This window comes from Suhomyces tanzawaensis (genome assembly GCF_001661415.1).
Source record: "Suhomyces tanzawaensis NRRL Y-17324 unplaced genomic scaffold CANTAscaffold_1, whole genome shotgun sequence".
In the NCBI taxonomy this organism is placed as follows: Eukaryota; Fungi; Ascomycota; class Pichiomycetes; order Serinales; family Debaryomycetaceae; genus Suhomyces; species Suhomyces tanzawaensis.
This window is the reverse complement of record NW_017963636.1, coordinates 405,518-432,578: the sequence shown is the minus strand read 5'-3', so window position 1 is coordinate 432,578 and position 27,061 is coordinate 405,518. Positions and strand designations below refer to the sequence as shown.

The following is a 27,061-nucleotide window of genomic DNA, read 5'->3' as shown; positions in this document are numbered from 1 at the left end:
AAATCCATAATTGATATATTTATATTTTAGCGAATCACATAGAACATTTTTTTTTGCCAGAATTCCGGTCTCTTGAGAAATCCTTAATTAAGAAGGAAAATGAGGAAAACATTGTTTGCTCCAACAACGATTAGGCACTACAAATCTAAGCAGTTGCTGTCGTAAATTTCACGGGTAGGGNGGTACAGTTTTAAAATTAAACTTAGTATGAAAAGATCCGGCCCCTATTACGAAAATTGAGTTTCCCGTATTACGAAAAGTTCCGGGCCGAGGGTTCGAATGTTTTCTAAAAACACTGTAATGTGGCTCCAGTGGTGATGCGCCCAATTTAATGTTTGGGCACCATGAATTGTGATCCAGAATTATCTTCTTCTTGATCATCATGAGTCCTACAGCCTTCGTCAGTGGTGCCACTGGTTACATCGCACAGCACATAGTTGCCTTGCTCCTTTCTAAGGATTACCAGGTGGTTGGATCGGTGAGGAGCGAAGAGAAGGGCCAGCATTTTGCCAAGCTCTTCAATTCCTCCCACTTTAGCTATGTGGTAGTCCCCGACATTGCTATTCCAGGGGCCTTTGATGAAGCCTTTAAGGCTCACCCGGCTATTTCCACCGTGTTCCACGTCGCCTCTCCGTTTCACTTATCAAGTGAGAATGTTGAGCAGAATCTCCTTAAACCGCTGATTGAGGGTACCAAAAATATATTGAGTGCCATAAAGTCCTTCGGAACGAATGTCAGAAGAGTAGTGCTCACCTCGAGTGCTGCAGCTGTCGAAGCCACTCCTGGCTACGACTATGCGGACAAGCTTGTCAATGAAGACTCTTGGACCGAATTGACCTACGAACAGGCTCTCAAAAATGGTATTGATGGCTATTCTGGCTCCAAGGTTTTTGCAGAGAAAGCTGCCTGGGAATTCGCAAACAGTGGTGAATCTCTGATTGAGTTGGTGTCTGTTTGCCCCACGTTTGTTTTCGGACCCCAGGCGTTTGACTCCGAAGTCAAGGACACTTTGAGTTTCAGTGCGGAAGTCGTGGGTCAGTTCATCAAGCTTGGACCAACCGACCCCCTTCCACCTTTTGCAGGTAAGTTCATTGATGTTAGAGACGTGGCCAAGGCACAATTGGTTGCGGCAGAGAGTGCTCAAGCTGTCGGCCAAAGATTGTTCCTTTTTAGTGGAAAATTCAACGGCCACGCTATAGCCAATATTATCCGAGAAAAATTCCCCGAGTTCAAAGATCAGATACCAGAGGGGGACGAGGCTGCTATACACGAAGCATTGACCACCACCAAGAACGGTATTTTCGATAACTCGAAAACTTTGAAAATCTTAGGCTTCGAGCACCGCTCTTTGGAACAAACTGTGGTGGACACCATTTCCCAAGCTGTCAAGACCCGAACTAAGTAGGGGGTAGGGTACAGGAATTAGTAATACATCAATATAATTAACCTAAAAGACTATTTATGACGTAGCAGCGAGGTGGCAAACTCGGAAAGATTCCTTAAATACCCGCAACTGGTTGGATTGCAAATAGCGACTAGGAGAAAAAAGATAGCGTGTCGGTTAAGTTGAAGTGAATTCTTAACCAACAATAGGCAAAGCCTTTGACAAAGGGATCCCCCAATCCTGGAACAAGCATGCACCTCTATTTACCGGATAACCATCTAATTGAGGATGCAAGTTGAGGCGAATTTAAGCCTTCAATGCCTGCCCACAGCCGCAATAGCAATTTGCAATATGGACCCTGCGCATTGTAATTTTCCGACCACATTATTCGCTTCGGGACGGTGTACGTCAAACACTTTCCCGAACTCTCCTACACTTGCAAAATGTGGATTTCCTTCGAAAGCTTAATCACAAGAACCATTAGTAATTACGCCACCGTAGTAGTCGTATAAAGAACCCTGATTGTGCCCCCAGTAGCCTCTACATTGTTGCTCACTTCTCTCTCAAGCAAGACACAACTTCAACCCAATTATGACTCTTACCGCATTAGTTACCGGCGCCAATGGCTATATTGCTCAACATCTCGTTCTAGCACTTCTTGCTAAAGGATACAAGGTGGTTGGATCAGTAAGAACCGACAGCAAAGGCTCAAATTTTAAGAAACTTGTCAATAATCCCAACTTCGATTACGAGATAATTTCTGATATTGCAGCCCCTGGCGCCTATGATGAAGTCTTGAAGAAATACCCTTCGATTTCTACGGTGTACCATACTGCATCACCTCTTGTTCCTGACGTGGCTAATGATATTGAAAGAAGTTACTTAAAGCCAGCCTTGGACGGCACTCTCGGTATTTTGAAGGCCATCAAGGAATATGGAAAGAATGTTAAGAGAGTTGTTGTAACTTCATCTTACATCGCAATTGCCTACACTCCTAACTTTGACTATTCGAAATACACAGTCACCGAGGAATCGTGGAGTGAACTTCCCTGGGATGTTGCTGTCCAGAACCCTCATTTTGCTTATGCTGCTTCCAAGACTATCGCCGAGAGAGCAGCTTGGGACTTCATCAAGAACGAAAAACCTCAATATGAGTTGAGCGTTGTCAATCCTTCTTACGTTTTTGGCCCTTTGGCGTTTGACGAAGAAGTTACCGGAACCCTTAGTTGGAGTGTTGATAGACTTCTCCTGTACGCTAAGCTTATCAAGAATGAACCTATCCCCTCTTTTGACGGTGTTTCTTTTGATGTGAGAGACGTTGCTAAGGCCCACGTCGTTGCAGGTGAAGCTGAGGGCGCGGTTAACCACAGGTTTATTCTTACAACAGAACCTTTCAATGGTCAATTACTTGTTAACATTATCCGGGATAACTTCTCTGCATTAAGGGAATCCTTGCCCGAAGGAAATCCAGCATCTGCTGAAAAAGACTTAAAGACTTCTCACTATCACAATATTGACAATAGCAAGTCCCAGAGTATTTTAGGCTTCGAACCAATTTCGATCGAGAAGTCGATTGTTGATACTGTGACTCAATACTTGAAAGGAAAGAATAGTTCTTAATTTGACTGTGCAAGTATTTAACACATGTGTACTGTGATATCGCTGAGAAATTAGACTTGAATTAGAAATTAGACATGAATTTCAATTATGATGTAGAGTGTGGGGAATAGCCATTTTTTGGATGAATAGTAAGAATTAGACAGATAAAACGTTGTATTATCTGGGCAATTGAACCAACGATAGTAGAATAACCGGATAGTGAGAGTTAAGCAGAATATTTGCGGATTACATTTATCTTCAGATACCAGATGTAAAAGCCACTGGCTTGTTTATTGTGAGATATTGTCTCTTATTGTTACTAGGATGACAAAAATAAATTGCACAAATCCAAACATTGACCCACGGCAAGAACGTTTCGCAGTCAAGCTGTGCAGGAACGGAGATAGAAAATTACGACGCCGAATCCTGGAGGTGCATGCACACTGATATTCATTAAACTCCATGTGGGCATACGTTCCTGTATTCAGCAATAACCTACTGACTTTCTAGGTACAGAATACCAGCGACTGGCACAGTTTTAGCTGTACAATGGTTAACAACCAAATTTCCTGCTCTCGCATCAAATAATTGGGCTGTAGTTCATCCCAACATTATCTGTTCGATGATCCAACAGCAAAGGTGAATCACCCACCAGATTAATAATCAATCTGGGGGTATATGCAGGAAATTCGGTGACTCTCCACCCCAATCAGCTGCACAAAACCCCGATTGGGTAGCATTCCACGCTTCTTCTCACCACAATCCTGTATCTGGCGAGATGGATAGGAACCAAACTCGTTTTCTGGCGAAGGTGGTGGAAACTATAAAATGAGCACGATATCTCGATGATGTAGAGGCCTGTATCATTCAAGCATATACATCACAATTCACAATGTCCTCTACTGCTCTCGTCACAGGTGCCACTGGCTACATTGCTCAACACATCGTCAAGACTCTTCTCTCCAAGGACTACAAGGTCATTGGAACTGTTAGATCTGAAGCCAAGGGTGAGCATCTCGCCAAGTTGTTCCAAAACCCCAACTTCAGCTACGAGGTTGTTGCGGACTTCGTTGCTCCAGGTGCCTTCGATGCTGCTTTCCAAAAGCACCCTTCTATTGCCTACGTGTTCCACACTGCATCCCCAGCATCTCTTGCCAGCAGCAACTTCGAAGAAGCTCTTCTCAACCCAGCTGTTGAGGGTACCAAGAGTATCTACAATGGTGCTTTAGAGCACGGTAAGAACGTCAAGAGAATTGTTGTCACTTCCTCTTACGCTACCGTGGCTTTTGACTTCAGAGTCGACTACACCAATATTGTTGTCACCGAGGAATCATACACTGATATGACCTGGGAGTACGCTGCTACTGACGGTGGTCCAATTGGTGAGCTTTTGGAAGGCCAGGGCCTTGGTAAGGGTATTGTTGCATACTGTGGATCCAAAGTATTTGCTGAAAAGGCTGCTTGGGATTTCATGAAAGAACACAAGCCTCACTTCGATATGGCTGTGGTCAACCCAGTTTTCGTTTTTGGTCCTCAAGCCTTTGAATCTGAAGCCAAGGAAAACTTGAATTCAAGTGTTGGACATATCGATGCTTACCTTAAGCTCAAACCAACTGATCCTTACCCTACCTTTGAAGGTAAATTCACTGACGTCAGAGACGTTGCCAAAGCTCACATCGTCGCTGCAGAAAGTGCCGAGGCTGCCAACCAGAGATTGGTCTTGTGCAACGGAGGATTTGTTCCCCAAAAGCTTGCCAACATCATCAGAGAACACTTCCCCAAGTTGAGAGAAACCATTCCAGTGGGAACCCCTGAAAACGAGAATGCTCCATTGCAAAATCCATTCGCTGGTAAACTTGACAACTCTAAAACCAACAAGATTTTGGGATTCGAACAGATTAGTTTGGAGCAATCTGTCGTTGACACTGTCAGTCAAATATTGAAAAGCAGAGAGTAATTAAATAGAGCCTAACGAGAGTAAATGATAGGATGAACCAAAATATAGAGACAAACAACGTTAAACGAGAAATTAGATGTAGAGTCTAGTAAGATGTACATAGGCCGAAATCACCAGAATGCCGAATCAAAGCCCGAAATAATATAATAAATGCCGGTTGAAATGCCGGGTTTTCGCTGCAGATATCACTACTAGAAGCACCCATAGCCCGATGGCACAAATTGTCCATCTTGAATCCACAAAAGTCCACCTTCAGTTCGAGGATAATCGGCTCAATATATCCATCGGTGTAACTACTTTACTGATAGTGAGAAATGCATTCTGCGTTCCGTACTTCAATACTTGGCACCTGCACCAAAATAACAGTGGCGCTAGATCCATGCATACGATCGCAACCAGCTAATCTTGCGGGTAGTCAGCAAGCCGTATGCTAATCTCACTTTTGCCTATCAGATCAATCATCGTTTTGAGTGAGATACGGATAATTATTGCAGCCATGACATTTCTTGGTATGCCTGAGTGCGCCCGGAGCCTCGCCCTCGGAATTGAGCCGCCAAGCCCGCAATATGCCAGCGGTCAGCGGGCCACAGCCCACAGTCAGATCTTGGCATTATTATGGCCCCGCCATCCGCCAACTCTACAGATAGCACTTCCAGGAAGCTTGGTATTCCGTCCATTTCTTCCCCATCGGTCTACACCGAGGGGTGCAGTTTGGGTGCAAAGAAAGATGTAGAAAAGTGCCAATGTGAGGTCCTCTCGATTCAAGCTTGAGGATCCTTGGTATGGGAATCTACAGGAGCCAGTAGACCTGGACTGATCCTCACCCAAGTCCCACAGGCTGTTTTACTTGGCCAGTCTGCAGCTGTTATGCTTTGTTCCCCTCTGGTTTCAACCCTGGGCATTTGGTGCGGCCCCATAATTAAATTCCGCCCACTGCGTGAGAATCGGGGCTATGGATGCCGATTCAGAGGTGATTTTCATCTTCTTGCTAGAGGATGGTTACTGTGGTTATCATGCGGAAGTCGTGTTTGCAGGCATGTTAGTGGATCCGTACAGCGTCGTGTGGATTGCACTCATAAGTGGCGCTTCAAAGACCATTGGTGAATACTACGTAGAAAATGGCTGATGGGTTCGAGGCAACCATTCACTTTCCATCCACTCAAAAGTCGTTGGCACATGTATAGTACTGACAACACTCCTTCTCGTATGGAATGGGGCTGTTAAAATTAATTACTGGCTCCATTCCAGTAATGTCGAGGAACCCTAAAATAGCGTAAGATGGACCATTTTGTCTCGCGATGGCTTTACCATCGACTGGCCACAGTGATAGACCTTCTCTCCAAACGCTTGACCAGTACTTGAATAAGTTCCGGAGTGGGCTTCGATGAAAACCTCTCCAGCTCTCGCAAGACCGTGAAAACCCGAATTATCACCACCAGCTCAATCCCGAGCCCCAAGTATCATCCTCAAATTTCTTCCAACCATCCCACATTGTTTTTAGCTAGATAACAGCGGGGATATCTATCGGGGGCCCGAGTCAGACTCCCACAGCAATCAACGCCATTTTCTGGGGTAATCAGGTACTATCAGCACTCGGAGCCCCAGACCACACCATTCGGCAAGCAACGGTAAATCGGGGTAGCGCCCCTAGCCCACAACCTAATTATCGTGAATGAAGCCCGCAGCCTCCACACCACGTCCCATGGGCACGCCGACACAAAGACGTTCATGGATAATCTTCAATTCGCAGCCAGTTCCGGACACAAACCTAGACACCCTCGGTTTTCGGATGCAACCCTCGGGCCAGCCTTGCCAAGATGGTTTGATCTGACATACGGCTCTCATATGGAACCGACATCTTGGCACCGAAACCTTTGCAATGCATCTCCCCACTATCATAACGGAACGCCTTACCACTACACCTTTGCCGCTAATATACGATCGCTGCCCGAATGTACGGCTCCATATTCCTGATAAGCAGAATTTCTTGGGTGCAAATATATAAGACGACAGTTTTCTCGCCATTACCCTCCACATCCAACTGACCCCACCATGTCCTCCTTGGAAAAAGCTAAAGACGCCGAAGTGTCTGTCCAAGACCCAGACTTCAAGTCCTCTACCTCTCTTACTAGCGATGGGTTTTCCCAAGGCCAGGACGAAGGAAGAGCTCCTACCGACGAAGAAATGAAGACTTTGAGACATGTTTCTGGAAAGATTCCTCTTCGTTGTTGGTTGGTTGCAATTGTCGAGTTGGCTGAACGTTTCGCCTACTACGGTTTGAGTGCTCCTTTCCAAAACTACATGCAAAACTCGCCTGAAGACTCGCCAAAGGGTGTGTTGAACTTGAAGAACCAGGGTGCCACTGCCTTGTCTTACTTCTTCCAGTTCTGGTGCTACCTTACTCCAATCTTCGGAGGATGGCTCGCAGACACCTACTGGGGTAAGTTCAAAACCATCTTCGTTTTCTGCTGTATCTACATTGTTGGTATTTTCGTGTTGTTCATTTCCTCCATCCCATCCATCGCTAGCAAGACTGGTTCCTTGATCGGGTACATCATCGCCATTGTTATCATCGGTTTGGCTACTGGTGGTGTCAAGTCCAACGTTTCTCCATTGATTGCTGACCAAGTTCCTAAGACCAAGCCTGTGATCAAGGTGTTGGCCAGCGGAGAAAGAGTCATTGTTGACCCTAACGTCACCATCCAAAACGTGTTCATGTTCTTCTACCTCATGATCAACGTTGGTTCATTGTCTGTCATCGCTACCACTCAGTTGGAGCACCACGTTGGTTTCTGGGCTGCTTACCTTCTTCCTTTCTGTTTCTTCTTTATTGCCATCATTGCATTGGTTTTGGGTAGAAACCAATACGTCAAGATGCCAGTTAGTGACAAGATCGTCAACAAGACCTTCCAGTGTGTCATCATGGCTGCAAAGAACAACTTCAACTTGGACGCTGCTAGACCATCCTTAAACCCAGACAAGCAATTCAACTGGGACGACCACTTTGTTGACCAAGTTAAGAGAGCTCTCTACGGTTGTAAGGTTTTTGCTTTCTACCCTATCTACTGGGTTGTCTACGGTCAAATGGTGAACAACTTTGTTTCCCAAGCTGGTCAAATGGAATTGCACGGATTGCCAAACGATATCTTGCAAGCTATTAACTCTCTTGCTATCATTATCTTCATTCCTATCTGTGAAAGAATCGTCTACCCATTCATCAGAAAGTTCACTCCTTTCAAGGCTATCACCAAGATCTTCTTCGGTTTCATGTTTGCATCCAGTGCCATGGTTTACGCTGCTGTTCTTCAACATTACATCTACTCTGCTGGCCCTTGTTTTGACCATCCAAAGGCTTGTGCTCCAGAATTCAGAACCGTTCCAAACCATATCCACGTTGCCATTCAAGCCCCAGCTTACTTCTTGATTGCCATGTCTGAAATCTTGGCCTCTGTTACTGGTTTGGAATACGCTTACACCAAGGCTCCAGTCAGCATGAAGTCTTTCATCACATCTCTCTTCTTGGCTACCAACGCTGTTGGCTCTGCCCTTGGTATTGCATTATCCTCCACCTCTGTTGATCCAAAGTTGGTCTGGACCTTCACTGGTTTGGCTGTTGCTTGTTTCATTGCTGGTTGTTGCTTCTGGTTATGTTTCAACCACTACAACGCCAAGGAAGACGAGTTGAACCAGTTGGAATACAAGAACGAAGAGGGCGAGGTCACTTTAGAGCCAATTACTTCTATGAAGTCCATCAAGAGTCTTGCTTAAGCACGCGTGCTAGTAAGCTAATGAGTTTATACGATAATATAATTAATTTCGAAAATGTGCTAGAGATGGCCATTGTAGCTGATTCAGGGCAAGAATTGAGAATTTGTACGTACATATGAGTTCTGCCAGCGAGATCATTTCTTATAGACAGTTCAAACATCGATAATCCTGCTCACCTTGGGTAGTACCTGCTCACCTTGGGTAGAGAATGCTCACAAATGTTTGTTTGTGAAAAAGCAGCAATAGGTATAGCAGAAGAATAGTTTGAATACTGAAAACGGATAGATGATTTGGATTCCTCAGAATATGGTCCTACTTATGTCATACTTCAGAGAGCAACAGTTCAATACTGGAAACTCTGCCGTTCCAAGACTAGCATACTCTTCCATACCCAGCGCCATTCTTGCGAATGAACCATCTGTACGTGAAAGGACCGATCAATGGAAATTTATGTTAAATCGCTACAATCAACCGTAATGACTACTGCACAAAGAAGTAGAAATATCTCTTAATATTAGTCTCCCCTCTATGGGAGTATCCAACTCTCACCACACAAATTCCCATTAAAATACTTTCAAGCGCACAATGCTCTATTTCAAACTTACCAATCTGGTTGGACGCAAGAAGTGTCAACACTTCGCCTTCTCCATGGACGTAATTAGCCCCTACCAGACTCTTTTCATCAACTAATAATCCTTTGGACTCTTCCTCGCCTGGACTCTTCCTCGCCTCGAAAATACGCGCTCACATGACACAAATTTATCAACACTTAACCACGCGTAGTATAGAATTCTATCCTTAATGACATCTACCCAACCAACCCAGACCCAGCCGACTCAACAATCACCGGCAACACAGACACAGGATCCCCTGGACCGGGGACGGGTGTGCCGTCTTATTTGCACGACAGGTCAACACAACTACTACGATTTAATCGTGGACAAAAAACCAGCGTCTGGCAAGAAAGTATGGGTATTTGGAAGATCCCAAGACTCAGACTTCACATTGGCATCATCCTCACGTATATCCAACAAACACTTCAAATTGTGGCTCAATTTTTCAGACAATTCCTTGTGGATTCAAGACACATCAACCAACGGAACCCACTTGAATCACATACGGCTTGTGAAAGGCTCAAACTATATGTTGAACCAGGGAGACGAGATAGCAGCTGGTGTAGGGATTCCTAAGGATGTGATCAGGTTTGTCGTGCTTTTCTCTGATCCATATAACCCCACCAAGATGGGCCAACAAGGACCTGGAGGGACAGGTGCCGCAGCTGTGCTTAAAGACCAAGGAATATTCAAGGACTACATCATCAAGAATGAGACTATTGGCCAAGGTGCATTTGCAACTGTCAAAAAGGCAGTGGAAAGATCCACGGGACATTCTTACGCAGTGAAGATTATTAACCGCAGAAAGGCATTGAATACGGGAGGTGGCCCTACTGGTGGTTTGGCTGGCGTGGATAGGGAACTTTCTATTCTCAGGAAGTTGGACCATCCAAACATTGTTAGTCTTAAAGGATTCTATGAAGACATCGACAATTACTATATTATCATGGAACTTGTTCCTGGTGGCGATCTTATGGATTTCGTAGCTGCAAATGGTGCCATTGGCGAGGATGCAACACAAGTCATAACGAAACAAATCTTGGAAGGAATATCATACGTGCATAAACTTGGAATTTCTCACCGAGACCTCAAACCAGACAATATACTCATTATGCAAGATGATCCCATCCTTGTCAAGATCACAGACTTTGGATTGGCTAAGTTTAGTGATAATTCAACGTTCATGAAAACATTCTGTGGCACTTTAGCATATGTTGCACCAGAGGTAATCACAGGTAAATATGACTTATCTCAGAGTGAATCTCCAAAGGATAATTACTCTTCGTTGGTTGATATATGGTCATTGGGATGTCTTGTTTATGTTCTTCTTACCTCACATTTACCTTTCAACGGTAAGACGCAAGCTCAAATGTTTCAAAAGATCAAACAAGGGGAATACCACGAGTCCCCTTTGAATTCCTATGAAATCTCAAAGGAGGGGAGAGACTTCCTAGAATGTTGTTTGCAAGTCAATCCAAGATTGAGAATCACAGCAGATGAAGCTTTGCAACATCCATGGATAAAAAACGTATACAACGAGGAAAGCCAGGAGAAGGGGTTAAGTTTATCCCAATCTCAATCTCAACAGTCTCGTAAGATTGACGGAGGAGTTTTGCCAATTGATTCAATTAGCAAAATAGATGAAGATCTTATGATGAGACCATTAGACAGCGAGAAGAATAGAAAGACCAAAGGTCAGAAGAATGATTTCAAAGTACCAAAAAGGGTGGTCCCCTTACCACAATCTCAGCCACATGCATCACAACCATTCTCACAGCCTCAAAGACAGCCACTTCAACCACTTCATCCGTCTCAGCCTCCCTCATCATCTCTTTCACCAACCAAACTAGCAGAAAACCCGGGCTCATACAATTCAAATAACGATTCATTTCCTATTCCTTTTGGAGAGAAGGAAAATCATGTACCTACCAAAATATCGGAAGGAGAATCTGCCCCCATTGAGAACTTGAAAATTTCAACTAGTTCAAACCCATCTGGAGATGTACCACCTAGTACAATTATCAGACTAATGCCTTTGCCCAATTCGATGTCTCAGAACCCGCTCTACTTAAAGCAAGGAATCAACCCATATTCTATTGGAAGAAACGAAGTGTGTGATACGTTTATCAACGATGATAGAATGTCAAAAATCCATTGTGTCATTCACACGAAGGTAAACGAAACTTCCAACAATCTTAATCAAATTTGGCTTCTAGACTTCAGTACTAATTCCTGTTCTGTGAACAAGAGTGTCATTGGAAAAGGCAAAAAGATTCAGCTATTCCAAGGGGATAACTTGTATTTCTTTGTGGACGATAAGTCTAGAGAGAGCATAGGCTACGAAGTTATTATAGAAAACTCCACAGGACTTGAAAATGGTGGGAAGAGAATTCATGGCGGAGAGTCATATCCAATTGCTCAAGGAGTTGAAGATCAAAAGCTAAAACCCAAACCAATTATTGATTCTTACAATGGTGCGATTATGTCCAGTATGATCAAATCCGCTTCCAATATTACGGGTAATGGAGGAAGTGGCAAGCTGCAAAAAAGAAAAATTGAAGAGGACGATAGAGCTGCCAAACGTATAAAAGAGTCGGAGCAAATCACTGATTAGGCATTAACGTCAGACAACGAGCGATAACGTGCTCACTTGAGTAAATAATATATATTTGAGAACTATAGAATCATTTCATGAAATCTTAATGTAGTCGTCTACGGAATTGAATTACAGCATGAACTCGGGATATCGGCATATGTACATTCTATTTACAATCACCTAGGGTAGGTTCACATCAAACATCCTTTTCCGAGTGTAGAGGGTTTTTGGACGGTCTAGCTACTCGTAGAGCTATCTCCATTCCATGATTTTCTTGATGTCGGCATCGGCCATACTTTCTCTACCTAAGTATCCCACATTGAAGTTTTCAAATTCAACAACAAACTTGGCCAATCTCACTCTTAATTCGTTGAAGTAGCTCGTTTCCTTCTCGGCTCTCTCTACTTCATTTTTAATTGCATCAAACTCCTTGGTCACCTTTGCGAGATCATCGATCAAAAGCCTTTCCAAAGATGCCTCCATAACTTCTTGGTTGGTCATGTTCCAAACATTTCCACCGCCATTTAAACCTGAGAGATAGTAGTTATCAACCTTTAAATAATTATAGTAGTGCTGCAACTGGTTTCTCAAGTAAGTCTCAGGATAAACGAACGAAGGGAGGTACTTCGAAGAAATTCTTAATGACTTGCACAAAATCCGGACTTCTTCGATTGGTAAGTTGTAGGCATTTTGAGCTTGTTTATCTGGACGAGTTGCAGCCTGCAGCAATTGTTTGACAATCTTGGTATTCCACATACGAGGTAATATGGATGGGAGGACGCACGTCAGGGGTGTAAGCTCTGGAATGGCGTAACAGACAAGAGGAGTCATTTCCATGAAAATAGCGAATATCAAACCAAACATTGGAAGCTTGTAAAAGTCACGAGGAGTACGGTTCATGAGCTGATACTGAGCTCTGGTGAGGTTGAAAAGCTTTTCGCCTTCAGTTGAGTTGTGTTTAATCACTTCACCCTCCTCTTTGGTGGCCAGTTTCTGTGTCTTCACAACATACAACTGCTGGCTCATCTCTTGAGTAAGAACCTTGAAGCTTGGAATGCGAATAGCCTGCTCGTTACCTCGTCTGTCAACATGTTGCAATTGGTATCCTTTCTTGCGCAAATCCTGGACCAATTTGTGATTATTCCATACATTCGTAACCCCAGACTTATAGAACTTCATCAAGGACTTGGCGTATCCAAACGATTGCTTGAATTTGAGCCCATGGCTCGACGCCTCAGGGTTTTCACGGGCAACTTGGTCGTAGATCTCTTGCTTGGGAAGGATGTTCAATGGCAAGGTCGATGGGGCGTTAACGGTTTCTGGTGAAGGTTTGGCCTCCTGAAGAATGGAGGACAATAATGGATTTTTTTTTACATCGTTGAGGAAGTTTGTACGGGTCGATAAGGACAATAGACCATTGAGTGGCTTGGAAACACCATTCATGACTGCTTATGGTTGTAATGAAAAGTTTTCGCAGATTACTGGTAGTCGTGTAAAAGCGAGTTGAAGGTTATTCTTGTATTACTGAAGTATATCTACACAACATTGTCAGTTCAGGATGAACGTATCAGTAGCAGGGGGTCACTGTTCTACCGTGGATATGCCCTAGACTTGTACCAGAGAATATACTGGTTGGATGAAATTTACTATTTGCCACCAAATTCAAAATTTCCACCACAAATTAGATCCCTATAGAAGCTGCACCTCTATCTCATACGAAATACGATCTGAGCCCAGTTGGAACTCCATACAACCCATTACTGACCAGCTGTTGTGGCAACTGTGAAAAGTATGTTCACGTGATCCAAGGTCACGGTGCGCAGTACTTGCCATATGTTTAGCTAGTCTATTCTAATCATCCATCAATGACACCTTCCAGAAGAATTACAACCCCAGAGGATCTCCAGAAGTGGATCGATTCCCCTTCCTATCAGAATATCGTCCTGTTTGTTCTGGATCTTCAGCAGCTGGTGGAGGGCCTTACAAATGATGCCCCAGTACCCGCTTCAGAAGCTTGCATGAAGTTGCTAGACATAATGGCACAAGTGGACGGTATCATTGATGCCAATCCAGTTGTTATAGAAAAAGATATCTCAAGATTTGGCAAGGTTGAGTTTCGAGACTTTTACGATGAGTTGCAACAGAATTCACAGAACATACTAAAGCCGTTATGGAGCCAAAAGACGACACATCAAGATGCGGAAAGATTTGGAGAAGAGCTTGCGACTTACTTCAGTGAATCATGGGGAAATCGCACGCGTATTGACTACGGCTCTGGCCATGAGCTTAACTTTATTTCATTCTTATACTGTCTATACAAGCACGAGGTGATCCAGAAAGAGGACATGTCTGCAGTCACCTTAAAAGTGTTCACTAAGTACATCGCAATCATGAGAAGATTGCAAAAAACATACTGGTTGGAACCAGCAGGCTCACACGGAGTGTGGGGATTGGACGACTACCACTTTCTCCCCTTCCTTTTTGGATCGGCTCAGCTATCCACCCATCCTCACATGAAACCAAAACTGATCCACAATGAAGAATTGGTGGCAATGTATCATGAGAAGTACATGTACTTGGAGTGCATCTATTTCATCAACAAGATCAAGACATTGCCCACACAAGATAAATTGAGCTTAAGGTGGCATTCTCCTATGTTGGACGATATTCTGTCGGCCAAATCGTGGCAAAAAATCAAGGACGGAATGATAAAAATGTACAAGGCCGAAGTATTGAGCAAATTGCCAATTGTCCAGCACTTTATGTTTGGCGACACCATACCATGCCCTGAAGGTGTTGGGGAACATGAGCACGTCGAAGAAGATTGTGGCCATGTCCACGTAAACACTTGGGGAGACTGTTGTGGTATTAAGATTCCCAGTGCTATTGCTGCTAGTGAAAGTTTGAAAAGGAACGGGTTCAAGCCTGTGCCCTTTGATTAGCCACTATTAATACCCTGTATATGATCTAGATACCCAATGAATGACTTTATTGCCACTCAATCGCTGAAGCCAATATGGGTGGAGATCAACACGTTTCTGGGGAAAGCCCCAGGGAATGGCAACAACACCCTCAACTTGCCTTTGGTATCGTCGTATTTGGATATGTGAACGTAACCTAAAACACTAGTATTCAACAAATCTTTGGTCAGCATGTTCTTTTGTGCTAATTGTGTAACAGCCAAGATGGAATTGTCCAAATTGGATGGACTTGGCTCCGACAATAAGCTGTAGTACTTGTCAAGCGAATTCTCTTCTTGTTTGTCGTTATCACCCTCACCGTCGGCAGTATACGAATCACCAGCTGGCAAAAAGGCCAAAGTGGAGGCGAGATCCAGACTCAAGATACCCTTGTAAATGGAGTAATCTCTAACTTCTAATTCTGTTTTGAAAGGCGATAATCTGGTCTTATAGTTGCCATGGAAATATTCTTTAATGGTCTCTTCTTGAACTCTTCTGACAAAGGATTCGTCGACTTCAACGGCACCTTCACTTCTAGGGACTTTCACAATATCCAACTGAGCCGAACTCAATTTGTGCTTGAACTTTTTCTTCAAGTCAATGCTAAGTCTTTCATTTCCAATGACAACAATGACGTTGACTTCGAAATCAGAGATTATATTTTCGATTAATGAAATGTCCTTAATAGCCAATGGCGGTGTATCAATAATTATCCCACTGCTCTTGATTTTAGGGTCCTCCTCAACCCGTGACATAACGGTAAGGCCCAATTTGGATATTTGGTATTTGTAAAGATCAAGGTTGTCATCGAAATTAACAAATCCAACGTTCTTGACAATGGGCTGTTTTGGATTATGGTACAAGGTACCAGAAGTGGTCGAAAAGCCCCAACCACCAGCACATTCCAAATCAAAAGAGTCACTGACAGGAGTGGCTGTAATTGATCCTGGCAATGCAAATACACCATCCCTAGGATTCAAGTTGACCAATATGGGGGTACTGTCCATTTTCAAAGCATAGGACGAAAGGATTTTGGCCAAAGCAGTCTTTCCAGTGCACTTTCCGCCAAGAATCAACACACGAGGCCCGTTTTTGGCTTTTTGCGAGTTGATTATGTTGTGGTCGGAAATTTGCTGCCTCAATCCTTCCAATCCTAGATGAAGGTTGATGTATTTCTTCATTACGGTCTCCTCACTTAAATATTCCACCACATCATCCACTTCATTGGTCATGTTCTCTTTGTTGGGAGTGGTGGCATACTCGATGGTACACCCTTCGGATAATGGAGCGTAGATGGCATACTTGACACCGCAGAATTGGATCTCCACATTGAGAGGAAGCTCGGTACCAAAAATCTCCGCAACACCCTTAATGACTTTGAACTTAAAGTAGGTGCGGAAAGGGACCTCAATTCTCCATTCTGAGAAGGCAGGTATGTCGATGGAGGATGTGACAGCAGACTCCTCTGGTGAAATTGACGTTCCAAATCCTGGAAGTGACATGCCTAATTAGTCTATGGAAACGATGCACGTGATGATTAAGATGGGCAGATGCACTTAGATGTAAGCAAGGCTCCTTTAGTTGGCTGTACTAGGGGAGAGGGATTGCAGTTCAGCTGATGGTACACCTGTGTTGACTTTAATGTGGGTGCAATGGATGTCGCGAGTTGATGATGGCGGATGTCGCAATGTCGCGATGGACATTCCCGTCACAAGTAGGTGTTTGGAGTCATTTGGATAAATATCCCTGGGTTGTTATGAAAGTATCGATGATAACTGTTGTAGTAAGATTTTACATCTGTAGTTATTAGAGAAAGCCTATCGGTACGTAGCAGTAGTGATAGCGATAAGATTACATTTTAAAATTCCGAATTATTAATTACTCTATATACTCGTGAAAGCCCGCATTCACGATTCAGATATTCGAAAAGTCCAATTTCTTGGGTTTAATTTGGCTCTGGCGACTGGTCAACTTCACCACCCTTCTTTCGCCTGTCCTCGACTTGATTAACTCCATGTGTGTGCCGTAATCGATATGCTGCTTATCTGAAGTAGGAGAATTAAATGGATCATTGAATGGATTGGCACTGGATTTCTTTGGGGCAGCTGGTGCAGTCTTTGTTTCTGTAAGGAATGGATTCTGTGGCTTGGATGGTACTATTTCTTCGTCGGATAAGTCCTCGTCCGAGGAATAATTGTTGAACGACTTTCCGTGCCAATGACTTACCAAATCTTCATCAATCAATTGTTTCGAGGGAGTAAGAGGCTGCTTAAGAAGCGGAGTCTCGAGGTCTATTTCTTCGTGTTCAATATCAATATCATCATGAGCAATTAGGCTTTCGCTCGTAGGGCTGCCTAGCGTTCTGCCCATCTTTGCTGGTGCTGGTGCTTTTCTGCCAGACCCCACGGTAGAAGGCATAGGAAGCAAAAGGCCAAACGAGAGCTTGTCATTGACCTTGGAGATGCTGTTTGTGGCGTGTTTGAATATATCGTCTGGCAACACCCTTCTCTTTCTTGTTGATCTATTTGGGGATTTTTGGGGCGTAAATTCTGGGGTCAATAGAGTCTGTGATCCATCGGTGTTGCTTTGGCGAAGGTTGGTGCTCGATTTGCTCAAGTTAAGAATTGGTTTTTTGAGTATGGAAGATGGCGTCTTGAAAACCGATTCAGGGTGACTGGAGCCACCCACTGGGCCTGAGTTGAATGGATCTGCCAACTTCTTGGAAGAGTTTGACGGGGTCATCAATGAGTGACCCTTGGACTTGTAGGGAGTAGTTGGAGTCGAAAGACCCTTGGGAGTGGCAGGTTTGGCCAGCAGTCTAGTCCGAGGGGGTGTCTGTGGAGTGATGTACGACATTATAGACTCGGAGAGATGATGGTTGAAGGCTCTGGAACCAGATGGATGGGGGACGAATGGTGGAAGCTGTTTGTGGCCAGGAAGTTAGAGATCAGGGGTGCTGTAGCCTAAAAGGGTACTGGGAGGGCTCCGTGTGATGAACTGATCGGCTATCACTCTGAAGCTGGGCTGAGGCTCTTTTTGATAAGATGACACTGGCTTCCTGTTTTATGGCCAGCTCCCGTTGCTGGTGGGATGGCGTGCACGTGATCCGCCTCCGCGAACACGTCTGGAATGGCTGGCTCAATTATCCGCATTGGGCACCATTCAGGTACAATACGCGTCTGCAGACACCACCGAACATTGTCTGGGACGACACTGGCCCGCAATAGTACAGAGAGCTAGTGGGGAAGGTGACTGAACGGGAGCTGTGGACAATTGTGGTCCATTATGGACTATATTGAGATCTTGCTTGGTGTGCTATCCTTCACGACGTGATACTGTACTTACTCTATTGAGCACTAAATTCTGGTAGCGGTTCGTAACTGCCTAACACGCTGCATAATGTCTGGTTACTGAGTACATATTGCCCTGTCAAAATAGGCAGACACGATGTCTGATAGCTCACATGTTATCCAAGAGACTGGGGTTGATGCGTACAACCTGCAAATACGAGGATCGGGATAGGCTACACAGGAGCACGGGAGCGTGTGCTGAATTGCAGGCTCCTGCTCGTATTGAACTGTCTGCTTACTGTTGTAGAGGCCCTGACGAATTGTATTGTGTGCAGGACTATGGATGCGAAAATGGTAGCTCGAGTATAAGCTGGGTAGTAGCTATATAGTGTAAGAGCATATTCAAATCTGGTGGAAATATAGTCGATAGAAACTCCTGCGTAATGCAATTACGTCAGGTGCTCACGATGAAACCACCCTGTGGACACTGTTGACATTGAACTTCCTGGCACTGACCCTGACGCCAAACCCGGCTTCGAAATCGTCGTAGAACTGTCCCATTTTTTCTCGTACCCCAAGAGCTCCGCCTTCACCCCCTTTGAGGAGCAAATTCCCGCTAAGATCCACCTCTTGTATCTTCCCTGTGCCTTTTCCAGTAAACTGGAGGCTGCGGATCCTGTTCTGACTGAGGTCCAACTCCCGCAAAACCTGATGATTAGCGATGCTTGGCGAGATACTGACGGTTTCGAGCAAATTATCCCGCAATTTCAACCTTGCCAAATTCTCAGGGAGATGTATGCCATTAATGTCGGTAATGCTATTTTCTGAGACATTGATGGTGTGGAGCTTGGTGGTGTGGCTATTGTAGCTGACGTCAAATAATGGCAGTCCAGATATCTTTGTGAGTTTGTTGTCGCTTAAGTCAAGGGATTTCAACGAAGCGGGTGGTCTCCAGTGGTCAAGGGACGTAATACGGTTTTTGAACAAATCGAGCTCCACGAGGTTCTCGAGAATTGACCATCTGTGCTTCTCGTCTTCGTACAGAGCGAGACTGGTGATTCTGTTACCTGAAAGGGCCAATTTTGTCAAGGATTTGGGGAATGAGAAATAATGAAGTGATGGTATTTTGCATGACATTAAATCAAGCTCGAGAAGTGATGGAGGAAAAACCATTCGATTTCTATCGGGATAGTTTGAAGTAGGGTCGGGTTGTTGACTTTGCCCGGGTGGTCCTGTGGGCCATGCTATCCTTTCGCAACTACCCATTCTCAAGTACCTTAAACTGGAAGGAAACTCAAAGCCCTCAAATCCTCGTATTTCACACATTCCCACATCAAGCCAGTTTAAACTGGGTAGGTTGCCCAAATTTCTTAAGTCTGTAAATATGTTGGCTTCGACTGATAATCGTTCGAGGTTTTGGGGCCACGGTACCAGCGTCAACTGTTTCATCTCATCATCTCCAAGATGGTTGCTGGCCAAGAAAATGGACTTTAAACCAGCAGGCCATTTTGAACCCTCAAACCACTGAATTCCATTGAACGATAGGTCAATTGTCTCTAGCGATTCTGGAAGAACATCTAGATTAAATGTTTCCAACTTGTTGTATGTCATCATAAGAGTTTTCAAGTTCGGAGGAAATCTAATACTAGACAAATTCTCCAGACTGACCCCGGCGTTATTAAGGTAGAGTTCAGATATTTTATCTGATAAATTAATACTTAACACATCAGTTTTAGTCCAGGATAGATCAAGATGACGAACATTTGGAGGGAAGTCTATATCTTTCCACGAGTATATGCCATGTCCCAAAAAAATAACATTTTCTAGACCAGGATGAGACCGGAATTCAGGCAGTTTTCGGAGAAACTTAGTGGTCCAATCCATCTCAACACCTGAAAAATGGATGCGTTTGAGGTTTGGGAACGAGAGTAGCAAACTGAAGTCATCAGTAGTTAAGCTATGGGTATCAATGGTGAAATCAAGGATTGGAACTCTAGTTATCCATTTTCTGTAAAATCTCAACAATGTGGTCAATGACTGAAAATCACCTCCACTGACAAGAAGTAATTTTTTAGGTATAAAATCTTCATTGCAGTCAAGAAATTGGGTTATGTCAAAAAAGCTTTTGAATGCACAATACTGGAGCTTCAGTTGCGTCAAAGAAGTAACGTAGGGCCTTCTGGTGGGTGACACTATAAAGTGAACCTCTGAGAAGTATTCAGACTCCACGAACGATCTTGTGGCTGGTAGAAACAAGAGAAACTCTTGGACATATTCCGGAGGAAGGAGTTCAAAAATGGTGGTTAGTACTTCATCGGGAAGTTTTGATAGCTCTTGAAAATCGGGAAGACTGTCACTTGGATCTGACGGCTTTGGCATTCAAGGCGAATCGGAAATGTTGATAGAATGCAGATCCCAAATTTTAAGGAATCAATTAACTAAAGGCCCTGAAGTTAGTTTAGGGTGGTTATAGATGTTGGAATGCAGATTCCGGGAATTTTGGAGGCGAATTGGTTAGATTGATATTGATGAAAGAGATCACAGAGATTGTCTACTTGTCACGTGACTAGTTGTCTTTAATATGGGAAGATTAGTAAGCTTGAGAGGCCGCTAACATGAAGCAACAGACGAACGAAATAGAAGGTAGAATAAGATAAATGCATCCTTGTGAGAATATTAGTGATCTGGTGAATTTACTGCAAGTTTTTTGCCACAAATTACAATCATTTAATCTTTCTTGAGGTTAATCAAAAATGAATTATGAAGCTAGAAAGAAGGTCCAATGGATTTAGTCAACACGAGTTTTTGCATCTCATCATGTTCTATGTATCTAAGTGATAATATATAATTCCTTAGTCATAATGGTTGGATTGAATTCCAGATTGATAGATAAAAATTGGAACACAAAACTGAAAGTTGGAATACCTTTCAAAACTTAATAAAACTAGGTGGCTAGCACCGGTACCATTGGTCTACGCTGTCCCTATATCATCAGACCCGGTATATATAGTGCCTTATCACTAGTGACAATTTGAAAATTGTGAAGATTGTGAGAACCTGTCATAAGTGTTGCAATGCTGCAATACCTTTTTTAAGGGAATCTAGCACTTCTAAAGAATTTGCCTCAAGCCAATCGTAGGCTGTTGTGCGGCTAAGAATATCTCTGTTAGAGGTTTGCACAAATGGATGGAATAATCCTCACCCCACATTCGAATTTAATCATGGCCCAAAAACGCATATAGTTAGCTGCTTTTTCAAAGGCAGCAGGCTTTCTTCGGTGTACTTCGAATTTAGTAAGACCGAAGAGCATATGGAACTATAGCCCTTAAATCGCGTATACATAGGAAGAGAAACCTTCTTAAAATTCTTTCTAAATTATATATAATTTCATCTTTTCTTAACTCAAAATCAAGTTTCACTTGGGTATTTCACTTAGAATTCGCAACTTTTTCACATTTCAGCAAAGTAGATTCCCACTTGATATCATTCGAAATAGGAATGCTTTGCCCTGAATTTTGGGAAATTTCCACGTCCAGAGTCAAACCTGCTAGATAGTACGACACCTCCCGGATAAATACTATGTTCCAGTATCATCGGTACTGGACACACAGTCACAAACCCATGTAGTGCGAATATTGCCAGGTATCTCCGTTTACACCCGCCAACCATATCTTCAATATGACAGCAGCCGATTGAGCAACCTCGTCTGGCACCCTACACACATGTGTACTAGGCGGCATGGTGCACCCAGCATCGACTGATAGACGAGAGGCGTCAGTTAGTCTCTTGTGCTTGGAGAGCCCGTGAAAAAATTGAAATTTCACTAGTTCTGCGCAGTGCACAGGCAGACTTCCAAACTCTTGCCAGCACATGGCAGTGAAGGACTCAAGCGAACTACCAGGCAGCGTGAAAGTCCCGTCGCTCCCGGTTCGTGCTGCCGCGCATGGCCAATAGCAGCCATTCATTAATGACTCACAGTCGTCCAAATGGCTCCTCCGGAAGTCACGGCACGTGACCACTCGTATCCGCACCACCGCTGTCTAACATTTTACGATTGCTAGCACCCTTAGTGCCCCCACGCGCAAGCCATCGGTGAAAAATGGCCCCCAGCGTGCCACAGCGTCCACCAAACACCCACCGTAGTACCCACTGTAGCTCCCTCATCCCCTTGTCTCTTCCACTGACTCCTTCGTAGCACCCAAACCCCCTCAAATGGAACCCCCTCTCCCGTGGCATCCCAGCCAGCCTGCCGAGCACTCCTCATCAGTCCATAGTGCGCCAGCACACGACCCTCTCTTGAAAAACGAACAGGGAGTTGAACCTCCGTTTGTTTTCACCCTGCTCCGTTATCTTCCCCCTCATCACCTTCCCTCATCGCGCCTCCTCCGGTGTCATCGGTGCTTATCGTTCCTCCTACTTCTCCCAGGTTTTTACCGCCGGTCCGGACACCATGGATAAATTAATATCTTCGTTGTTGTGTTGTTCTGTGGACAGCAAGGACGATGCTAACGACAAAGCGTACCACCAGTCGCTGGCATCGAAAAAGTCCTCTGCCTCCACCAGCGCCCACAAAACAGGTGCCCATCGTGCCAAGCAACAACACCGCCACTCTGCCAAAGATGATGGCCAGGCGACTGTCGCCACATCGGCTGCTCCTCGCACCACCACCAATGGCCATACCAACAAGAAAGAATTGTTGGACGAAGACCATTCGATAAATGAGACAGAAACCATCACCAACACCAACGACGAGTNTAACAACACCCCCACAGAACCTAAGGCCAACAAAGAGTTGGTCAGCGACGACGACCCCAAATCCACGGTTCCCGCGGACTCAGACGAAGAAGAGTACGAGGATGACTTGTACGAAGACTCGCTCTTGGACTTGACGCGCTTGCAAGAGGGCCAGGCTTTCAACCCAGAAACCGGCTTTCTCCTTGGCCACAAGGACAAGAAGTACGGAAACAAAAAGTGTCTTATTTTGGATTTGGACGAAACCTTGGTCCATTCCTCCTTCAAGTACTTGAGAACCGCAGATTTCGTCATCCCTGTTGAAATAGACAATCAAATACACCATGTGTATGTGATAAAAAGACCAGGGGTGGACGAGTTCTTAAAACAAGTTGGCAAGTGGTATGAAGTGGTTGTGTTCACAGCCTCGGTCCTGAAATACGGGGATCCATTGTTGGACAAGTTGGATCTCCACAAATCGGTGCATCATAGATTATTTAGAGATTCTTGTTACAATTATCAGGGCAACTTTATAAAGAACTTGTCACAAATAGGGAGACCTTTAAGTGATTCTATCATCATTGATAATTCCCCTGCTTCATACATCTTTCATCCTCAACATTCTATTCCAATTTCGAGTTGGTTCAGTGATACTCATGATAATGAATTGTTGGATTTGTTGCCATTTTTGGAAGACTTATCCAAAGAAAATGTGGACGACGTCGGTTTGATTTTGGACATAACGTTGTGACGGTACTCATACAGGTAAACTATTGCATTTCTGCGTCATTCCAAGAACAGCAACTAGCGCTTTTGAGTTTTCATTTCGTCAAAACATGTCTTTATAATAATCGTTTACACCTCAAGAGTGTACTCACTGGCGTTGGATTCTTACTTCGATGCATCATCCATTGCTCGCAATTATTCTCATTGCTACTACTGCTTTGCCATTCAATAATTATAGAATTCTTCTTTATTCAAGGAACCGAAACATTAGCAGGACTGGTGTTTGAGTGGAATGGCGTATTCGATCAGTCTAGATCGATTCATCCTCTTCACTACTAATTTATACAGCCATAATGTACATATAGATACGATAATGTAGGTGTGGAAAAGAGCAGTTCAGTTTCAAAAAAATGATGCTGGAAGTTCGGACAGACCATCAAATTTCCTGAGTGTAAGTAAAAGCGGTCGCCCCAAAAACGAAGTAGTTCCCAAGGCTAACCTATTAGCCCATTCTTCTTGTTTGCACTTGTAATCCATTCGCAGTCTACTTTCACCTAGTCTCTCCAGCCCATCCCACTTTCGCACGACCCGATGAGATAAAAATTATCAAAATCAAGCATCACCACAAAGCACCTTATCTTGACCGAAAGTACATAGCCACCCCAGGGATATCCCATTCGTATACACATCAGAACAGCTACCAGGTTTCCTGTTCTCTTTCTTAGTCATATCAAAAAGGTCCAGCCAGAATGAAGATCAAAACCATCAGTAGGTCATCAGATGCCTATGTTCCAGTTAGAAACACCCAGGAGTCCGCTCTTCCCAGAAATCTCAACCCTGCGCTCCATCCGTTCGAAAGAGCCAGAGAGTATACCAAAGCATTGACAGCCACCAAGATGGAAAGAATGTTTGCCCAACCATTTGTGGGTCAGTTGGGAGACGGCCACCGTGATGGGGTGTACTCGATTGCCAAAAACTTCTCCACTACCAACCAGGTCGCTTCTGGATCTGGTGACGGTGTCATAAAATACTGGAGTTTGACTTCGAGACAAGAAACCATCAGTTTCAAGGCACATTATGGTATGGTCAGTGGATTAGTGGTGACGCCAGATGCCAGCCATATGTTGTCGTGTGGTGACGATAAGACTGTCAAGTTGTGGTCCGTCAACACAGACAAGTTCAACCATAACATCACGGACGAGCAAATATACGAAACCAAGGACAGTGGGCTCGTGAAAACCTTCCTCGGAGAGCATGCATTCAAGGGTATTGACCATCACCGTGAAGAAGAGACGTTTGTCACTGGTGGTGCTGCTATCCAGTTGTGGGACATGAACAGAACAAGATACATCAGTAATCTCACCTGGGGAGCAGACAACGTCAACACCGTCAAGTTCAACAAGACCGAAACCAACATCATAGCATCTGCAGGGTCTGATAATTCTATTGTTTTGTACGACATTAGAACCAACTCGCCTATCCAGAAGGTGGTGACCAGCTTGAGGACCAACGCCCTTGCCTGGAACCCCATGGAAGCATTCCACTTTGTCAGTGGAGGAGAAGATCATAACGCATACCTCTGGGACATGAGAAACCTCAACAAGTCATTCAACGTCTACAAGGACCACGTAGCACCTATCATGGACGTTGACTTTTCTCCAACCGGTGAAGAGGTTGTTACAGGAGGTTACGACAAGACCATCCGGATCTTCAGAGCTAGAGACGGACATTCCAGAGACATATACCATACCAAGAGAATGCAGAGGGTGTTTAGCGTGAAGTTCACCACCGATGCCAGATATATCTTGAGTGGAAGTGACGACACCAACATCAGGTTGTGGAGAACCAATGCTTCAGACAGAGCCGGAGTCAAGTCCACCAGACAAAGAAACAAGATGGAGTACGACGCTGCCTTGAAGGAGAGATACAAGCACATGCCTGAGATCAAGCGTATCTCCAGACACCGTCATCTTCCATCTACCGTGAAGAAGGCCAAGGAGATAAAGGCCACCGAGATGGAAAGCATGAAGAAGAGAGAACAAAATGATAGAAGACACAGCAAGCCTGGTACTAAGAAGGTGGTTCCCGACAGAGAGAAGCACATCCGGGGGACTGCATTGAAGGACGAGTAAGTAGTGTCAGAGTCAGTATAGATAAGTAATTAGTAATTAATGATTCACTGGGTGCAATTGAGAATAAAGTAAAAATACAGCAGTGGAAGTGCAACTAATGATAGACTGGGATTCGAGGATAAAAAGGGTAAATTAATCGTATCTTGAAGACTGACTGTACATGTTAAAGACAATTAATAGCAGAAATACTGAAAAGTAGAGGTATCTATAGTAGAAGACTTGGACTCTAGTGGATATGTATTTGAGAATAACAAGTCGATGACAATTCATGGTATAAAAGACATACTGTACGACTCGAAAGTGCATTAGCTACATTCATAACGAATCTGGAACCAACCAGTAAACAAATACATCCAATGAACGACTACCCATTAGTTCATTGGTAAAAACCCCCGAGTTTGAAACTTCTAGATCGTTGAAACAACTCTTGCTGCAATACTCAAAGAATCATTTTGGCTTTTTACGCGTGCTCAATTCTATCATCGACCGATACCCTGTATTTTAAATTAGTACTTAAGCTGTATCTTGTACTGGCTCCTCATCCAATTCTTTTTCGAAGTGAATTCTCTTATTCTCTTGAGTTGCACCATTCTCGACACACAGCCTGCTGTTGTCATTTATGAAAATAGCGAAGAGCACGATCACCATGATAAAGAAGATCACGTGCCCAAACCCCATGTAAAACTGCAATGGTCCATCAGCGAGGCCTATCCCGAAATTCAGCTTTGTTTTTGATATGATCGAAACTTCCACTCTGTGTGCACATAGAATGAAAAATGTAACCACAACAACAGATCTAGTAATCTTCGAGTTGATTTGGTTTTTGTAGGGGGCCGAAAACGAGGCAGTGAATACTCTTAATTCGATATAGCTCAGAATCTGGCCCATAAACCAGATTGAGTTGAAGATGCCCATAATATCGGAAGCTACCAATTGCAACCAGGTCGGCTTCAAGGTCTGCATATGAAATCCAAAGAACACCCACACTAATTGGTCATCCCAGTTGGCCATAGTTGAGGGTGGGGCCAGAATGAATCTGCTCCAAACCACCATGGTTGCAAGAACACCTAAATTTCCAAACAACAAAGCGGATGCTCTTTTCAGATAAACTAGCGGGTTTCTAGAGCCCAGTTTATGAGAATGCACAATACCATAGCCCATTGCCAAGAGCAGGATCAAAAACTGCACAAATACATTGAAGGAGGAGTAAATTAGCACGTAGGAAATGTTGATGAAGTGTAAGACCTGGGAGGGCTCGTACTTGTTTTTGATGTAACCAATGAACAGGCAGGCAAGCGAAAGTA

General features: G+C 44.1%; 13 protein-coding genes across 13 annotated transcripts in view; 7 read left to right on the top strand and 6 right to left on the bottom strand.

The window, feature by feature from the left end:
* Positions 1-382: 382 nt before the first annotated feature.
* CANTADRAFT_58534 (SDR family oxidoreductase) lies at positions 383-5,009 on the top strand (the record flags this gene model as incomplete). Its single annotated transcript, XM_020210777.1, has 2 exons — positions 383-926; positions 4,462-5,009. 2 exons carry the CDS (start codon positions 383-385, stop codon positions 4,938-4,940), a joined length of 1,023 nt encoding a protein of 340 aa, XP_020066629.1. The 3' UTR covers positions 4,941-5,009.
* A 1,983-nt stretch (positions 5,010-6,992) lies between these two features.
* Positions 6,993-8,708, top strand: PTR22 (Ptr22p; the record flags this gene model as incomplete). The annotated part of the gene is made up of 1 exon (XM_020209050.1): positions 6,993-8,708. One exon carries the CDS (start codon positions 6,993-6,995, stop codon positions 8,706-8,708), a length of 1,716 nt encoding a protein of 571 aa, XP_020066628.1.
* A 293-nt stretch (positions 8,709-9,001) lies between these two features.
* Positions 9,002-9,287, top strand: CANTADRAFT_24421 (uncharacterized protein). The gene has a single exon (XM_020207106.1). The coding sequence runs from the start codon at positions 9,015-9,017 to the stop codon at positions 9,183-9,185; it is 171 nt and encodes a 56-aa protein (XP_020066627.1). The 5' UTR covers positions 9,002-9,014; the 3' UTR covers positions 9,186-9,287.
* A 315-nt stretch (positions 9,288-9,602) lies between these two features.
* RAD53 (serine/threonine/tyrosine protein kinase) lies at positions 9,603-11,714 on the top strand (the record flags this gene model as incomplete). Its single annotated transcript, XM_020208693.1, has 1 exon — positions 9,603-11,714. A coding segment is annotated over one exon (2,112 nt), but the record flags the coding sequence as incomplete, so codon positions are not given.
* Positions 11,715-12,013: 299 nt separating this feature from the next.
* Positions 12,014-13,392, bottom strand: CANTADRAFT_24420 (uncharacterized protein). The gene has a single exon (XM_020207105.1). It carries the CDS (start codon positions 13,359-13,361, stop codon positions 12,171-12,173), a length of 1,191 nt encoding a protein of 396 aa, XP_020066625.1. The 5' UTR covers positions 13,362-13,392; the 3' UTR covers positions 12,014-12,170.
* A 391-nt stretch (positions 13,393-13,783) lies between these two features.
* Positions 13,784-14,860, top strand: CANTADRAFT_45567 (peptidylprolyl isomerase; the record flags this gene model as incomplete). Its single annotated transcript, XM_020209230.1, has 1 exon — positions 13,784-14,860. The coding sequence occupies one exon, from the start codon at positions 13,784-13,786 to the stop codon at positions 14,858-14,860; it is 1,077 nt and encodes a 358-aa protein (XP_020066624.1).
* A 56-nt stretch (positions 14,861-14,916) lies between these two features.
* On the bottom strand, positions 14,917-16,380 carry CANTADRAFT_44426 (cleavage polyadenylation factor subunit; the record flags this gene model as incomplete). The annotated part of the gene is made up of 1 exon (XM_020209106.1): positions 14,917-16,380. One exon carries the CDS (start codon positions 16,378-16,380, stop codon positions 14,917-14,919), a length of 1,464 nt encoding a protein of 487 aa, XP_020066623.1.
* Positions 16,381-17,098: 718 nt separating this feature from the next.
* Positions 17,099-17,719, bottom strand: SOL1 (Sol1p; the record flags this gene model as incomplete). Its single annotated transcript, XM_020208237.1, has 1 exon — positions 17,099-17,719. A coding segment is annotated over one exon (621 nt), but the record flags the coding sequence as incomplete, so codon positions are not given.
* Positions 17,720-18,630: 911 nt separating this feature from the next.
* Positions 18,631-20,547, bottom strand: CANTADRAFT_45303 (leucine-rich repeat domain-containing protein; the record flags this gene model as incomplete). Its single annotated transcript, XM_020209197.1, has 1 exon — positions 18,631-20,547. One exon carries the CDS (start codon positions 20,545-20,547, stop codon positions 18,631-18,633), a length of 1,917 nt encoding a protein of 638 aa, XP_020066621.1.
* Positions 20,548-22,618: 2,071 nt separating this feature from the next.
* On the top strand, positions 22,619-23,994 carry CANTADRAFT_8778 (phosphatase; the record flags this gene model as incomplete). Its single annotated transcript, XM_020211380.1, has 2 exons — positions 22,619-22,920; positions 22,969-23,994. The coding sequence occupies 2 exons, from the start codon at positions 22,619-22,621 to the stop codon at positions 23,648-23,650; spliced, it is 984 nt and encodes a 327-aa protein (XP_020066620.1). The 3' UTR covers positions 23,651-23,994.
* Positions 23,995-24,245: 251 nt separating this feature from the next.
* Positions 24,246-25,835, top strand: SOF1 (rRNA-processing protein). The gene has a single exon (XM_020207103.1). It carries the CDS (start codon positions 24,375-24,377, stop codon positions 25,755-25,757), a length of 1,383 nt encoding a protein of 460 aa, XP_020066619.1. The 5' UTR covers positions 24,246-24,374; the 3' UTR covers positions 25,758-25,835.
* CANTADRAFT_110116 (uncharacterized protein) lies at positions 25,824-26,166 on the bottom strand. The gene has a single exon (XM_020206188.1). The coding sequence runs from the start codon at positions 26,061-26,063 to the stop codon at positions 25,890-25,892; it is 174 nt and encodes a 57-aa protein (XP_020066618.1). The 5' UTR covers positions 26,064-26,166; the 3' UTR covers positions 25,824-25,889.
* Positions 26,167-26,270: 104 nt separating this feature from the next.
* Positions 26,271-27,061, bottom strand: part of CANTADRAFT_3595 (uncharacterized protein) — a gene marked incomplete at both ends in the record, with an annotated part of 1,245 nt that continues 454 nt past the window's right edge. Inside the window, one exon of the mRNA XM_020208660.1 lies at positions 26,271-27,011. Coding sequence (XP_020066617.1) covers positions 26,271-27,011 — 741 coding nt within the window. The remainder of the gene's footprint in view (positions 27,012-27,061) is intronic.